Source organism: Lemur catta, chromosome 17 (genome assembly GCF_020740605.2).
Source record: "Lemur catta isolate mLemCat1 chromosome 17, mLemCat1.pri, whole genome shotgun sequence".
Lineage (NCBI taxonomy): Eukaryota > Metazoa > Chordata > Mammalia > Primates > Lemuridae > Lemur > Lemur catta.
The window spans coordinates 5,686,092-5,702,128 of record NC_059144.1 but is presented as its reverse complement, the minus strand read 5'-3'; the positions used below and the strand labels follow the sequence as shown (position 1 = coordinate 5,702,128).

The window sequence follows — 16,037 nt, the reverse complement described above, 5'->3', positions numbered from 1 at the left end:
CTAGATGGCAATTTTGCAGATAATTCTGGTTTCCTGGGTCTGGCGCCATTGTCCTCCTCCTGAGTCCTCTTGTGTGTTGGGCAGTGGCAATCCTGATCCCCTTCTGTGGTTTCACAGATGATTCCCCTTGCTGTCCCATGAACTTAGAACTTGGTTCTGGGGCTTTGTCCCTCTGGTGTGCTCTGTGATGCTACTTTGAGGACCACACTGGGGCTATGGTAATGGTTCTGCCCCTTTGGGGTTTCTTGATTTAGGTTGGATTTGGAGGCCACAGAAAGAAAAGTGTTTTTTGCTACTTGAAGTAAGTCGGAGACAATGCCAAAGTAATCATTTTTGTTAAGTGGCTGCATTGGGACCTTTCTGGTTACAGAAACATTTGCTCATATGCACTTATGTGCATAGGCAGCAGGACTCTAAGGAAGCTTTCATCCGAGAGAGAACCCATTTTTACTGGTAGATAAAAGAACCAAGAAAACACTTAGGTATTTTTCACTGGTGCTCCAAAACTTTTTTTAAAAAGTAAATTAAAATTTTTTATATAAACCCTTTTGGCATTTTCTGCAATGATATTAAAGGAAGATTGACTTTCACAATCTTTTAAGCATTTGTTATAAGTGATCATAATTTAAAAACGTGTGCCAGGGACTCAGATACTTTCACATGTGTTGTTTAATTTGATTCCTTGAGGCCTCATGAAGTGGGTGGTGCCTTCCCATTTTCAGTTTCTGGGAAACCCAGGCACAGAGAGGTGAAGATACTTATCTGGGGAAGCCCAGCTAGTACGCATGTCAGTTGGAGTCTGAACCTGGGTTTTCTACCCAGCTGATCAGAGCTCACTTTATACTCTTTATCTCAGAATGAAATTACTTGGTGTTTATCTTCTTCCATTTGGTGACATGGTGCAGTCTGTACTCACCAGTGGAGAGGTACCAATGATAATCTCCATTTTAAGATTTGAGATTCTTATCCTTTGTTAGGTTGCAAAGGTAACACTCCAAACATGGTTTCTGTGCACATAAAAAATACTTTATTTTTGTCCAGGCGAGGTGGTTCACGCCTGTAATCCCAGCACTTTGGGAGGCCGAGGTAGGAGGATTGCTTGAGGACAGGAGTTCAAGACCAGCCTGAGCAAGAGTGAGACTCTGTCTCTAAAAAGACTAGAAATATTAGCCAGAAGTGGTGGGACATGCCTGTATGCCCAGCTACTTGGGAGGCTGAGGCAGGAGGATCTCTTGAGCCCAGGAGTTTGAGGTTACAGTGAGCTATGATGGATGACACCACTGCACTCCAGCTGGGGTGACAGTGAGATCCTCTCTCTCAAAAAAACAAACAAACAAAAACCCACCAAAAACCTTTATTTTTTAGAGAAGTTTTAGTTTCATAGCAAAATTGAGCAGGAGGTACAGAGTTCCCATATACCTTCTACCCACCCACATGCATAGCCTCCCCCATTATGAACAGCCCCCACTAGAGTGGTACATTTGTTACAGTTGATGAATCTACATTGACATATGATTATCACCCAAAGTCCACAGTTGACATTAGGGTTCACTCTTGGTGTTGTATATTCTGTGGGTTTAGATAGATGTGTAGTGACAGGTTTCCACCACTACAATATCATACAGAATAGTTTCACGTCCTTAGACATCTTCTGTGCTTGGCCTATTCATCTCTTTTTCCACTAGGCCCCTAGCAACCACTGATTTTTTTTTTTTATAGTCTCAATAGTTTACTTTTTCTAGAATGTCATATAGTTGGAGCCATATAATATGTAGCCATTTCAGATTGGCTGCTTTTGCTTAGTAATATGCTTTTAAGATTCCTCCATTATCCATGCAAAGCTGGAGGAAACAAAAAGGCTCCTCCATGTCTTTTCATGGCTTGATAACACATTTCTTTTTAATGCTGAATAATATTTGACTGGATGTACCACAATTTATCCATTCACCTACTGAAGGGCATCTTGGTTGCTTCTGTTGTTGAGTTTTAGAAGTTCTTTGTATATTTTCGATAATGGTCCTTTATCAGATATGTCTTTGCGAATATTTTCTCCCAGTCTGTGGTATGTCTTTTTTTTTTTTTTGGGACAGGGTCTTGCTTTGTTGTCAAGGCTGGAGTGCAGTGGTGCGATAATAGCTCACTGAAACCTCAAACTTCTGGGCTCAAGTGATGCACCCACTTCAGCCTCCTGATCCTGGGGCTGTAGGCATGTACCACCATGCCTGGCTATTTTTTAATTTTTAATTTTTTGTAGAGATGGGGTCTCCTGCGTTGCACAGACTGGTCTTGAACTTCCATCCTCAAGTGATCTTCCCACCTTGGCCTCCCAAAGTATTAAGATTATAGGTTTGACCTAATGTGCCCAGCCTGTGGCTTGTCTTTTTATTCTCTTGACAGTGTCTTTTCCAGAGCAGATATTTTTAATTTTAGTAAAGTTCAATTTGTCAATTCTTTCTTTCATGGGTCATGCCTTTGGTGTTATATCTCAAAAGTCATTGCCAAACTTTAGGTCATCTAGATTTTCTCCTGTTTCTAGGAATTTTATAGTTTTGCATTTTACTTTAGGTCTGTGATCCATTTTGAGTTAGTTTTTTTGAAGGATGTAAGATCTATGTCTAGATTCATTTTTATGCATGTGAATGTTTAGTTGCTCCAGCACCATTTGTTGAAAAGATTGTCTTTTCTTCATTGTATTGCCTTTGCTCATTTGTCAGAGGTCAGCAACTATATTTATGTGGTTCCATTTCCAGGCTTTTTACTCTGTTCCATTGATCTAATTGTTCTTTTGCCAATACTACACTGTCTTGATTACAGTAGCTTTATAGGAAGTCTTGAAGTTGGGTAGTGTCAGCCCTCCAACTTGGTTCTTCTCCAATATTGTGTTGTCTCTGCAAAAGACACTGTCAAGAGAATAAAAAGACAAGCCACAGGCTGTGCACATGTGCCTGCTCAGTAACAGCCACATAAGAATGGGCAGATGGTCTCAGTGGTCTGTAATAAACAACAGAAATTTATTTCTCACATTCCTGGAGACTGGAAGTCCAAGATCATGTCATTGGAAGATTCTGGGTCTGCTGAGGGCCTGCTTTCTGGTTCATAGCCATCTTTTCCCTATGTCCTCACGTGGTAAAAAAAGTGAGGGAGCTCCCTGGGGATCTCTTTGTAACAATACTAATCCCATTCCAGGGGGCTACAACTTCAGGATCTAAGCACCTTCCAAAGGTTTCTGCCTTCCAAGTTCCGTAACTAGGAAACAGTCGTTAGCTGGGATGAATAGAGTCTCTTTTTACTACACAACAAACTTTTAAAGTAGGTAATGAAAAGTTGTTCTCCCTATTTCAGACTTTAGGAACCAGAGTGGAGGAGATGAAGTAGCTTGTCCAAAGTCCAGATTGGATTTAGTGCCTGATCTGCAGCCAGTGATAGGCTCTGGGTTAGCTGGGCGCCTGCCCTAGGATTCCAAGAGGTTGCGGTTTGGAGGTAGCTTTATCCATTTCACCTGGGCTTGTGCTGCTTTGAGCCTGGTGATCCACACAAATTCATTTATTGTGAAAATTCTTACTGACTTCCCAGTGCCAGGTGGCCTGCTGGTGGAAATGCAGGATGAGGCTTTTTTTTTTTTTTTTTTTTGAGACAGAGTCTCGCTCTATTGCCTGGGCTAGAGTGCCATGGCAATAGCCTAGCTCACAGCAACCTCAAACTCCTGGGCTCAAGGGACCCTCCTGCCTCAGCCTCCCAAGTAGGTGGGACTGTAGGTGTGTGCCACCATGCCCAGCTAATTTTTATATTTTTAGTAGAGATGGGATCTTGCTCTTGCTGAGGCTGGTCTCGAGCTCCTGAGCTCAAGCGATCCTCCCACCTTGGCCTCCCAGAGTGCTAGGATTACGGGCCTGAGTCACTGCGCCTGGCTCAACCAGGATAAGTTCTTTTGCCACCTGAAGGGGGATGCAGCCCTGCAAGCCACTGAGTCCCTCTGCAGCAAGGCAGAATGGATGATGGCTTCTCCTTCTTATTGCGAATGGAGAGCCAAGATGATAAACGTCAGAGGAAACTCTCAGCCTGAAAGCAGATACCAAGAAAAGCAGAGGCCGGGCACGGTGTCTCACGCCTGTAATCCTAGCACTCTGGGAGGCCAAGGCTGGCGGATTGTTAGAGCTCAGGAGTTCGAAACCAGCCTGAGCAAGAGCGAGACCCCGTCTCTACTAAAAATAGAAAGAAATTATATGGACAGCTAAAAACATATATAGAAAAATTAGCCAGGCATGGTGGCGCATGCCTATAGTCCCAGCTACTTGGGAGGCTGAGGCAGTTGGATTGCTTGAGCCCAGGAGTTTGAGGTTGCTGTGAGCTAGGCTGACGCCATGGCACTCTAGCCCGGGCAACAGAGTGAGACTCTGTCTCAAAAAAAAAAGCGGAGAAGACCAGGGGAACTGAGATATATAGTACATGGACCAGAGGAAATAATTTCTTAAAAACCACAAAAAATAGCCCTATGGTATATGGCCTTAGAGAAAAGAGTGAAAACAGAGGTTCTAAAACAGCATTCAGGGAAGAGGAAGGAGCCCTGGGAGGTTAAACATATGCCAGGAGAAGTGAGCATGTTACTGGAAGGTTTGGAGGATGAAGTTGAGGACGGATCCTGGAAAGTAGAGCGGCACCAGCAGCAGAGAGTGGAGAAGCTGGAGAGGAGGGGCCTGGTACAGGAGCAGCTCCAGAAACAGACTGGGGAAAGGAGGGCAGCAGGTGATCAGCCTCAAGGCCAGTGGGCCTCTGAAAGCCAAAGGACTTTGTCTTCAGGGCTGGAATGCCCTGCCTGCCCCGAGGTGTCTTGCACAGGTCCCAACACTGGGGAGAGAGAAGACCCCGAGAACCAGGCAGGCGTCAGAGGTGTGGGCTTCCTGCGTCGGGAGGGAAGAGAGGAGACGTGGTCTTCACACGCACCCCTTCTCCGGAAGCTACGAGATGAGGGTGGGGGCATCCTGGGAGGGCTAGATAGGCTGGTGCTCGAGGGGTAAAAAGGCTGAAGGGTGTCCTGATGTCTTGGACCAAAGGAAGCTCAATCCTGGGAGGTTATAATTCCACTAGGGAGTTTGAGGGAAGAGTTTGTACTAGGTAGAAACTTTGCATATGAAAAAGGAAGGAATTATTAGCTTTGGGGAACAGACCCCCCTGTGTGGCTTAACTGGGAACGCTATTTACAGTGATGTGATAAAGTCAGCAATGACTTAATCAGATGTTTACACAGCCCCAGTGGGAAGTGTGGTGTGGGGGAGCTGGTATGAGGATGTGCTGGCAAGAGCTAAGCCTTGGCGGGTGAGTGTAGCCAGGCACAGCTGGGCACCTGTGCTGTTTAGGGGCTGATGTGAACAAGACCTAAGCCTCAGTGGGTGATGTGTAGCCGGCACAGCCAGGCACGTGTGCTGTTTAAGAGCTGGAGGGGTGGAAGTGCCCACTGTGAGAGCAGCTGGGGGCAGGTCTTCTACATGGTCAGGAAACACTCAGAAGTGTATTTTAAACCAGAACCACTGTGTATGCCTTGCCATGGTGAAGGGTTACAGGGTGTCTACCCTCCAAGTTCATGTGTTCAAGTCCTAACCCCAGGACCTCAGGATACAACCTTATTTGGTAATAGGGTCGTTGCAGATGTAATTAGTTAAGATGGGGTCACACTGCAGTAGGATGGGCCCTAATCCACTGACTGGTGTCCTCATAAAAAGGGGAAATTTGGACACAGAGACAGGGAGAATGCAGGAGGATGACTGGCACGATGCTTCCATGTTTGGGAGAGGTTTGAGCACGCCCTTTCCCAGAGCTGTGGGGGCGTGGCCCCTGCTAATACCTTGATCTCAGGCTTCTGGCCTAAATTTCTGCTCTGTGCTACCACTTTGCGATACTTGTTATGAGAGCCATAGGAAACTGATTCATGGCTGAACGTGGAGTCCAATGCTATATCTGACTCCATGTTAATAAACTTGAATTAAAAAACAGAAAAATAGAACCTACTTTGGTGCCTTTTTGGAGAGTAGATTTCCAAAGAATGAGAGTGGCCAGAGCAACCAGCTGAGAGGTTTTTGTCACTGTCCAGTAGAGGCAGGAATCTGAGTGAGGCAGTGTCCATAATACAGGCTTGTCCCCTGCTGCTCCTATGGTGCACCCGCTAAGCATGTGACCCTGCTGGGGGCCTGGAGGGTGCCTGTGTGGCCAGAACGTGGGGAGCGAGGGGACAAGGTAGGGGGACCTAGAGTCAGGGTGAGGATTTTGGCCTCTGTCGGTCCTAAGGGCCATGAAGGATGTTTCTGGGGCTCAGAGCCTGTGATCCACTTCCTGCCAAGGGCGGGTCGAGGGTTGCCAAGTGGGTGGGAAGGGTCGGCTTAGCCGTCTCAGTTTCAACGAAGAGCTGGAGCCTTTGGAATTGAGGATGGAGGCTTTGAGTTACTTATTGTAGGAAAAGTAGAAATGAGTTCTTTGTAGCCTGTCCTCTGAAGTGGGTTCATTCAGTGTGGGGAGGGGGCATCCCGGGGCTCAGGGTGGTCCCCCCGGACCTGCTCGTGGGGTCAGTCGGGACAGCTTCTTGTGCAGAGGGGCTGGCTTCCAGTGGCCCAGGAGTTGGGGCAGGATGTTGCTCAGTGGCTGTGCTGCTGGAGGCGCCTGGGAGTGATCCCTTCCAGGCTTTGCTGTGTCCCTCCCCTCCGCTACCCTGGCGCTGGGTTTCTCTGGCCTTCCCACATCTGCCCTGTGTCCACCTTGGCACCCTAAGGACTCTTCCTGCCCATCTGGCCTTTGTCCCTTCTTCTCTGGGGGCCTCTTGCTCAGCTTTCAGTCCTGGCTTCAGTGTCATGCCCCCCTAAACGGGTCATCCTGCCATGGAGGGATCTGCTGGCTTCTTCCTTCTCACCAGCCACCATCTGTCACTGTTTTATCTCTCGGCTTTCCCTGCCCCGGCTTCCTCAGGTCCTGACCTGCTCCATCCTGGACCCCTCAAGCAGACTGAGATCCCCTCAGAGGAGGTGTCTGTCATACCTCCTGACTGTGGTGTCCCATGAGGCAACAGACAGGTTCCCCCTCAGTCTCCACAAACAGGCACTTCTTGATACCTTGAATTCAGACGTCTGGCCTCCAGAACTGTGAGAGAATAAACTTCAAATGTTTTACCCCTTTCTGTGGGAGTTTGTTGTGGCAGCCATGGGAAGCTACTACACATTTCTGTAGCTACCTGAGTCACATGCCTTCCTTCTGGAAGGAAATCCTTGTTCTGCACTAGGGTCTCCTCCCCTGCCCAGCACTCACAATCCCGTCTGCTTGGCTCAGGGAGGGAGGTGCTGTCAGCAGTGCTGCTGTCCCTTCCATGCTGCAGAGCTTTTCCTGACACGTGCGAGCTGCCTTGGATGCCACTGGTGTGCCTGTGCGTTGTGCTGTGCACGCTCCTCCCACTGGACACATCGCCCCACAAGCTCTCGCGAGCATGCTTTATGTTTTAACATCTGAACTGAGAGAGTGTGACTGTCCACACTTAGCCTACTTAGGGGCATGTGGATCCTCCAAATGTTCACGTCTTCAAGTGAGCACAGGACAGCGATCACAGCTAGGAAGAGAGTGTGTGGCACAGTACTGTCATCTGATGGTGTTCAACCAGGTTTGGGAGGTGGTCCCTTCTGCTCCTTCTCTGACCCAGGATCGCGTGTTGCGTTTTCTCCTCTCCAGTTTGGACAAAGCCTCGTGGTCTTTCGTGTCCCTGGTGCTTCTGAATAACACTGGCTAGTTATATTGTAGAGTTGGCCTCACTTGGGTTTGTCTGAGTTTTCCTCTCAACTAAGTCCGGGTTCTGCATTTTTGGTAGGAGCCCCACCGCAGGGCTGTGTCCTCAGGGTCCTGTCAGGAGGCTTGCGGTCCATGTGGCCTGTTATCAGCTGCATTCACCCTGATCACTTGGCTCAGGTGGCATCTGCCAGGTTTCTCCACTGTGGAGTTACTATTTTTCTTTGTAATTAATAAGTGTCTTATAGGGAGATACTTTGAGACTATGTAAATGTTCCATTTCTCATTACATTTTCACCCGTAGATTTTAGCATCATTGACGATTCTTGCCTGAAACCATTATGTTGGGATGTTTGTCAAATCATGGTTTTTAAAAAAATTTGCATCTTTCCATCTACATTTATTAGTTGGTATTCTGTAAGGAAGAGTTTTCCCTTCTCCTGCTCACTGATTTTCTCAGTTATTTCCGTCACATGGATTTGTGGGTTCTTTACTCTGTGGCATAGAATCCACTGTTGTCATCCGTCACCTGCTAGTTGCCATTGGGAGCCCAGCCTCACTTCCTGCACCTCGAGGCACTCTAGCCCTGGAATCCGGCATTTCTCTAAGCACTATGTGACCTGTTTTAAAAATAAAATACTAGTTATTTTATTAATTTTTCAAGTTGTATTGCGGCTACTGTAGCCTTTCTAGGTGTGTGTATGTGTGCACTTTGTGGAACTAGGGGTTTTGACAAGGCGGGTGTGAGCCCCTCGTGGGCCGGGTGGAGGAGAGGCTGCTCCAAGCCCTGTGGGGCCAGTTACTGTGCATGTTGGGGTGGGGGGCTAAGGAGAGTGGCAGCTTGTCACCTGTTGGGCCCCATCCTGTGAGGGCAGTGCTCTGAAGTGTGGGCTGAGGTGAGCTAGTGCAGTGCTGGGGAGCTGGCGTCTCAGGTTGCCCAGCTCAGGTCGGGCCAGTGTTGGGTGTGCAGTGCAGTTGGCTCTCATTCTGGTTCCTTGGTTTGAGAAACACTTAAATAGAGCCACTGCTGGTGCAGAGACCTCTTGGGGAGGCCTGGCGGGCCTGGCTGACTCTGCTGCACCCCTTCAGAGCCTGGGGTCCTCAGCTGTGGGCTGGAGATGACAGCCGTTTCTGCCAAGGATGGTGGGAGTGGTCAGCGCCGAGGACAGCAAGAGCTAAAGGCACGGTGGAAAGGATCTCAGGTCAGATAAGCCAAGAGGAACAGCACTTCAGTTATCTGTGTAGCCCCTGGCCTGGAACAGCCCCTGTGTGGACAGCACCTCTGCTCACAGCCCCTGCCTGGGTTCGGCCTGCCCGGTCCCCTGGGCCTGCGCCTCCTGACAGGAATGCCCTGAGCCAGGCACGCACTCAGGTGCAGCGTTGGTAGCGCCCTGCTCTGCTCCCCACATCTGCCGGGACGCCTCAGTGTTGCCCTGTTTAATAAGATGCTGGTTTTAGGCCTCTGAGGAAGGAATCTGTTGATTCCTGTTGAGAGTATGTATATGTATGTATTATTAAGAATGAAAAATGGGTATTGAGTTTTGTTGAAATCTTTACAGCATCTATAGAAATGTTCATGTGGCTTTTCTCCTTAGATCTATTAATTAATTTTCCTAACAGATTTCATATAATTAGATGCTCCTTGCTTTTCTAACACAAGCCTGGGTTTGCCATGACAGGTTCTTCTGACAGGTACAGATCATGCCAAGGCCTTGGTGCAAGTGCTCGTGAGCGATGCTGCACCCTGGTGGCCTTGCCTGGTTGGAGGTGGGGCCTGGGCTCCCAGGTGCATTGGTGTCCTGCGCCTACCCCAGGGGCCTCAGAAGGCAGAGCTGGGTGGCAGTTGGGGACACAAGCTCTGGAGATTCTGTGGCGGTTCCATCACTGCTGTTTTATAATAATTTCCAAGAGCTTTTTTCTTTTTTCTCTGAGTGTTCCTTTTTAAGGGTGTCCTGATCTTATTTCACGGAGACAGCGACTTGTCGCTTTGAGGGTCACATTGAGGATACTGTGGAAGGTTTTGCCCACTTATGTGGTTGATCTTCTCTAAGTTGCTGGTTTTGTCTGCTTTTCCCTGTCCATTTGGCCTCTATTGTGTCCTAAACTGGTGGCTCTTGGCAGCTGCTCATACCCAGCAGGGCCACTGAGGGGACCGAAGTTGCAAGGTAGCTGGGTCTGGCTGCAGGTGGGTGTGGGCCACTTTGCTGGTGCCCTGCCCTGGCAGGGTCTGTGGGTGCAGATGTCTCAGCCTCTGCCTGAGGTGTGGTCAGAGCCGCCACTCCTGGGCTGGAGAGCTCATCGTCCTGCAGCCCCCATGTCCTGGTCCCTGGCCGTCAGCTGGGCCTAGTGCAGAACTCTGGCTCACTCCCCACCTGCCTCGCAGGAGGGAACCACAGCTTGAGTGGGAGGCTCCAACCCAGCTGGCTGGATTGAAGGTGGGAGGGGCATTCAACCTTGGAGCAGACCTGGTGGCGTTCAGTAGTTTATAGTCAGGGTTACTGCACTGCTGGCTGGAGATCGGCTTTCCAGCGGCTTCCCAGCTTCCAAAATGACCTTGCCGTTGTCTCCTGCCCTGTTTTCTTTGCTGTTTTTGAAAGCAGGAGTGGATGGGGCCTTTCTTATTGTTTAGTTGAGGCTTGGGGAGTGGCTGGGTCTAGTGTGTGCCTTTAACTCCCCATCCTTGACTTATAGGATATCAGAAATATTTTATACACAGGGGACTTGGCACATAACAGAAATGTCAGCGAGATGGTTTTGCATATAGTCACATGATTTTTCTGTACCGAAAAACAGACACAAAGCTCTGAAGAGTCTATGAAAATGGATCATTCTGAAAATGGATCATTCTGTAAATGGAGACATAACCTTGAGACTTAGCTCAGCCCCACCTGTGGCCTGGGCCTTCTGAAGTCTAATGTTCCAGAACTCCAGTGCCTGTCAGCGTGGATGGAGGACTTGGGGCCCCGACCATGGTCACACTCATCACTGAGAAGCTGCAGAGCCAGAGTCTGGACGACCTCACCCGTAAGGCCAAGGCTGGCCCGGTAAGCCACTGTGGGGGCGGACGGCAGAGTCAGAGGTGGTGGTGCAGGCTGAAGGCTGAGGGGCCTGGGTGAGGGCAGGTGGGGGAGGCGCTGCTGGGCCCGGGATGGGGTGTCCAGTACACATATGGTCCCAGAGCCCATCAACATCCTCACTGTGGGCTTTCAGTGTCATTTAAAAAAGAATAAGCTTTTAATGAAAGGCAGACCTGTGCACAGAAGCCTGGGAGTCATGGGTGTGGTGCACCTGTTACCCGTTGTCCAGATCCAACAGCTGTGCAGACTCCCACTGGGTGCCCCTCCCAATACCACCCCTCCTGGAGGAGCCTCTGTCTTGGACATTGTCACAACAGATTAGTTTTGCCTGGTTTGAACTTTGTGTGTGCAGATTCATTTTCTTGCATTGTGGTAAAGTAACTTCTGATGTGTCATCTTCAGTAGCCCCCTTCCCCTGGTTAGATCACAGATCCAGAAGGTGGTGGCTGAGTGTCTAGCCACCAGATTCACGCATGACACAGACAACTGGGCCTGGAGGGTCTCACTGGACCCCAGTGGGACCCAGAGCCTCCCTCCTGTCACTCGATGCCTGTCCTATGAATGTGGTTTAACTTGTAGCCTGTTGCATGTTAAGGAGATGAGAAGGCAGAGGGACATCTGTGGATCCCAGGCCTTGGGGCCAGGCATGTGTGGCCTTTCTTGACTGCAGGTGGTTTTGAGGAGGATCTGAGGGTCTGAGCTGAAGGCACTCCTTCCAAGAGCTGCCTCTCAAGGTGGGGTGAGTAAGCGTGGTCACTGGGCTCCGTTCCCTGCAGGAGGTGGCAGGTGGCCGGAACCTTTGCCAGCACTGCTTGCAGGGCCTGGCACTTGGGGCTGCTGTGACAGTGGTGACTACAGCAGCGCTGACTGCATCCTGCGGTCTGTGCCTTCCAGGCTCTCAGCCCATGGGGTGGGAGGTGAGGTCTCCTTCCCACAGGATAGACTGAAGCAGGGGAGATGAGTTTGGGCTGTAAGCCCATGCCCATGACACTGCATGCCGGTTCCCAGTTTTTCTTTTGATTAAATGGAGAAAACGGTTTTAAGGAGACTTTAACCAAGGCCACAGGATATGGGGTAGTACATGCCTCATGAGATGGCCCCATGCTTCTTAGGACATTCCTGGCAAGCAGATGTCAGCCAGGGTGCTGGGTCGCTTTCCCAGGGAGAAGGCAGGGTCCCCTCAGTGGAGGTGTCTGCACAGACCCCTGACATGCAGTGATGCCTGTGGGCCCCCACATTCTCGGCTCTTTAGATGGTCACTCTTGACATCTTATAGGGAACATTTTGTCATTTGACAGAGAGAAGCTATCGTGGCCAGTTCTGCAGCCAGGCCCCGGCCTTGCAGGGGCCCTGGAGGGCGTGGAGTGAGGGGTAACGGGGGTTGAGCTCACAGGCTGCTCCTGGGCCTCCGCCTGGCGCTGCTTGTGCTGGTGCCTAGCCCAGGGTGTTTGCCGTTGAGTCTGTTGCCTCTGGTGATGCGTTCCCCAGGACTCCAGTGGATGCCATAGTCGTTTCTTCTGAAATGGGAGAATGAAACTTTTTTTCACCAAACCTAAATCTTGACTTTTAAGAGGAGCCGTTTTGGTGTTTGAAGGATTGTCTGGCCTTATGTTGTGGGGAGAACTGTGGCCTGGCGAGGCCTCGGCCTTGCACTCACCACTGCTGGGGTTCCTGTGGAGGTGCCGCTGGGGTGGCGTGCAGCAGGCGATGGGGGCACGCAGGAAGGCTTTCATTGTGAAGAGATGTGACGACAAGAACAATCCCCCCTAGAATTCCTTCCACTGTAACCCAGTAATCCCTCTGTGTGAATTTCCTGTCAGTCTTTCTGTCCAGAATATAAACGGTTTGGAAAATAATTCCCTTATTACCAGTGGGCGTTTCGGTGAGTTCCTGGTAGGACTTGCTGCTGTATCTGTGTGGTTTCTGTAGCATGGGTGTGTTATACTTTGTTTATAGCACCTGCTTTTGCTGATAGTCACCTTTATTAAAAATGAGTATAATTTACATACAGTGGTATACACAAATCATACCTTTTTGAGCAAGAAGTCCCTGTCATCCCTAGCACCATCTGATTTAGAGTGTTTAGTTTATCAGAACCTCTCTTTTTTTTTTCTATTCACAAAGAAAAAGCTCCAGTCCATCTTTTAATTTTTTTGAAAAATTCCTGACATTACAGAACTAAACTGAAATGTATTAATATTCCACTCTTAATTTCTATGACAAACATAAAATTCATGAGCCAAAAAAAGAAAAAAAAACAGAGAGAAGCTTATAAAACTAAATATGGATCTCAGCATTTAACAGCTGAACAGAGAAAGGAATTAAAACGCTTTAATTAAAAAAATCACGAGTGGATGATAAAGTGTGTAGAAACTGAAAATTTACAAACTATTTAAAACCTGGAATTGCTGACTGTTCGGAAACTACACAGATGGATCATGGGTGGTGGTGAACAGCAGAAAGGGATAATGGATGAATCTGCATTGTTCTAACTGCTCCCCATGCCACCCGTCTCCAAGGAAAGCCTGACGTTGATTAGATATTGAGCCAGGCTAATGCTGGCAGCAGATCCAGTGATGGTAACCTGCCTATCAGTAGATCCTTCCACTGGGTTTGCAATTTTGATCTGTGCCCCAGACATCTGACGGATCTCATTGATTTTGGCGCCTTGACGCCCAATTATGCAGCCAATCAAATCATTTGGAATAGTGAGTTCATGAGAAGTAGTCTGAGCAGATGCATCCAAACCTGCCCAATAGCCTTTCATCTCTGGAGAGCTGGATTCAGTGCCACTGAATCCGGTGTTGCCATGCGTCATGGGAAAATGAGACTGTTGCATTGCCAACTGGTGCAGCTTGGTCAAATCTGGCTGTGGAATGGCATACTGTCCTTGACTAGTATAGGCCTCTAGAGGTGGTCCCTCCAGGTCAGGGTTGAGATACATGGACGGGGTGGTGTGGGGAAACCTCGCACTGTCGCTGCCTATGCTGTACCTGTCCTGACCACCTGCAAAGATGACCGGAGAACTGGACGGCTTGGGCCGGTACGGGATCGTCATGCCCTTCGGGGGGGACTGGGAGAGAGTCTCCAACATGACCACGCAGATCTGTTTGACACACTCAATGATGGATTGTGGAATGCCAGCAATAGTGATGGCCCGCTCAGTTGAGTTGGGGAGCATATCCCCTGCCACTTGGACCTGAGCCCCTGTACTCTCTCGTATTTCCTTGATCTTGCAACCACCTTTTCCAATGACAGAGCCACCCTGACTACAGGGACCACCAGCCTCAGAGTGACCGGGGGTCTACTGGCAGCTGTGCTATTGGTCAAAGAGCTGCTGATGTCCTCTTCCAGTTTGTCAATGATCATAGCAAAGGCTTTGAAGATGACATTAGTGGGTCCAGCCAAAGTGATAATTCTCTCAGGACAATTCCCTTCTGAGATGTTGATACATGCACCACTCTCCTCGCGCATCTTCTTAACTGATTCTCCTTTCTTTCCAATGATACTGCCAACTTCCTTTCCATACATAAGTAGCCGGATGGTGAGAGTGACATTTAATCCACCTTCAGTCACACCAGTGTCCATGTCGAGCACTGTTCTGGGGAGCTGGACTTTGAGCGGTCAAGTCTTTGGTCACTGGTGGGGGTGAAAGCCAAAAACTGCAGGCGCGAGGCAACTGAGGGGAAAAGGGGAACGGGTGGGAATGGGAAGGGCGGGAGGCCAGGGGCGGAACAATAGGGGCGGGCAGTAAGGCGAGGTTTCCCCGCCCCCCGGAGGAAGGGGGAGTGGAGGAGGAGGAGGAGGAAGGGGGAAAGAGACCCCGGGGCGGGTGGAGGGTGCAGGCTGCGGCTGCTCCGGCTGCTGCCTCTGCTGGTCTGGGCTATCAGAATCTCTTAGTATCATTTTGTGATCAGGACAGTGTGTTCAACTGTGTTGAAGAACTTTGAAATCTGGTTACTGGGTGGGAAATTATAGGTGAGGCCAGCTCTCCCACGTTACCTGCAAATGTCTAAATACAAGTTACTTTTTTTTTTGAGACAAAGTCTCACTCTGTTGCCCAGGCTAGAGTGCCGTGGCATCAGCCTAGTTCACAGCAACCTCAAACTCCTGGGCTCAAGCGATCCTCCTGCCTCAGCCTCCCAAGTAGCTGGGACTACAGGCATGTGCCACCATGCCCAGCTAATTTTTCTATATATATTTTTAGCTGTCCATATAATTTCTTTCTATTTTAGTAGAGACGGGCTCTCGTTCTTGCTCAGGCTGGTCTTGAACTCCTGAGCTCAAACAATCCACCCGCCTCGGCCTCCCAGAGTGCTAGGATTACAGGCGTGAGCCACCGCGCCTGGCCTTACAAGTTACTTTTGACACTCACTGGCACAAATCAGTATTTTAAAAAGCCAATTTGTTATATAAAGATAGAACTTGATGGTTTTAAAGGTGACTTAAAGTAGTATTTTTATGGAAAAATAAATGAAGACAATAGTAGAGAGTTAGAAACCTCAGTGAGCCCCCTGCCCAGCCTGAACAAGAGAGCAAAGTGCCACCATCAGCCCACGGATCCTTGCTGAGTGCCCTCAGCCACTCTCCTCCTGCGATTGTTCTGCACCACATTCTAGACGTATCTCCTCTGTAAATAGTTCAGTGTGTGTCTCTAGGAGATAAAGACTTTAAGAAACATGACCAGAATATCGTTTTCACTCCTAAACCCCCCCAGTAATTCCTTAATATCATTAAATACTTGGTGTTCAAGTTTCCTCACTTGTCTCAGTTTGAATTTGTGCAGGGGTACAGATGCATTGTGTCTCATGTCTCTTTTGATCTGTAGGTTCCCCTCAGGGTTCGTTTGTTGAGGACACCGAGCTGCTGTCTTGGACCGTCCCCCAGAAGCATGCAGCTGATGGTGTCCCTGAACTGTCTTTTCAGACAGTTTATTTAATTAAAATTGAACACAATTAAAAATGCTATTTCTCTATTGCACTCGACACGTGTCAAGTGCTCAGTATCTTCGTGTGACTAGTGGCTGTCGTCGTGCATGGTGCAGAATGGAACGAGCCGTCAGCGGTCCTTAGCACAGAGAGCTCTCTTGGGCAGCGAGTGAGGCTCGGTCAGTGTCATGCTTGGCAGACCACAGTTTGTTTATCCACTCCTCTGCTGATGGACACTTGGGTGGTTTCCACTTCTTGGCTATTTTGAATAATGCTG

The 16,037-nt window shown here is 49.0% G+C and overlaps 2 protein-coding genes across 5 annotated transcripts in view; one reads left to right on the top strand and one right to left on the bottom strand.

Moving 5' to 3' along the window:
• FAM53A (family with sequence similarity 53 member A) overlaps nt 1–16,037 on the top strand; it is a 39,975-nt gene that overhangs the window by 1,260 nt on the left and 22,678 nt on the right. For all 4 annotated transcript variants that reach the window (XM_045528404.1, XM_045528406.1, XM_045528403.1 and 1 more), the window contains exon 2: nt 10,549–10,799. In XM_045528404.1, the coding sequence (XP_045384360.1) occupies nt 10,725–10,799 (75 nt within the window). In that variant the 5' untranslated portion in view covers nt 10,549–10,724. The remainder of the gene's footprint in view (nt 1–10,548; nt 10,800–16,037) is intronic.
• LOC123622213 (poly(rC)-binding protein 2-like) lies at nt 13,138–14,648 on the bottom strand. Its single transcript, XM_045528407.1, is given in 3 exon segments — nt 13,138–13,580; nt 13,623–14,105; nt 14,108–14,648. Coding segments are annotated over 3 exon segments (1,056 nt in total). The 5' UTR covers nt 14,421–14,648; the 3' UTR covers nt 13,138–13,320.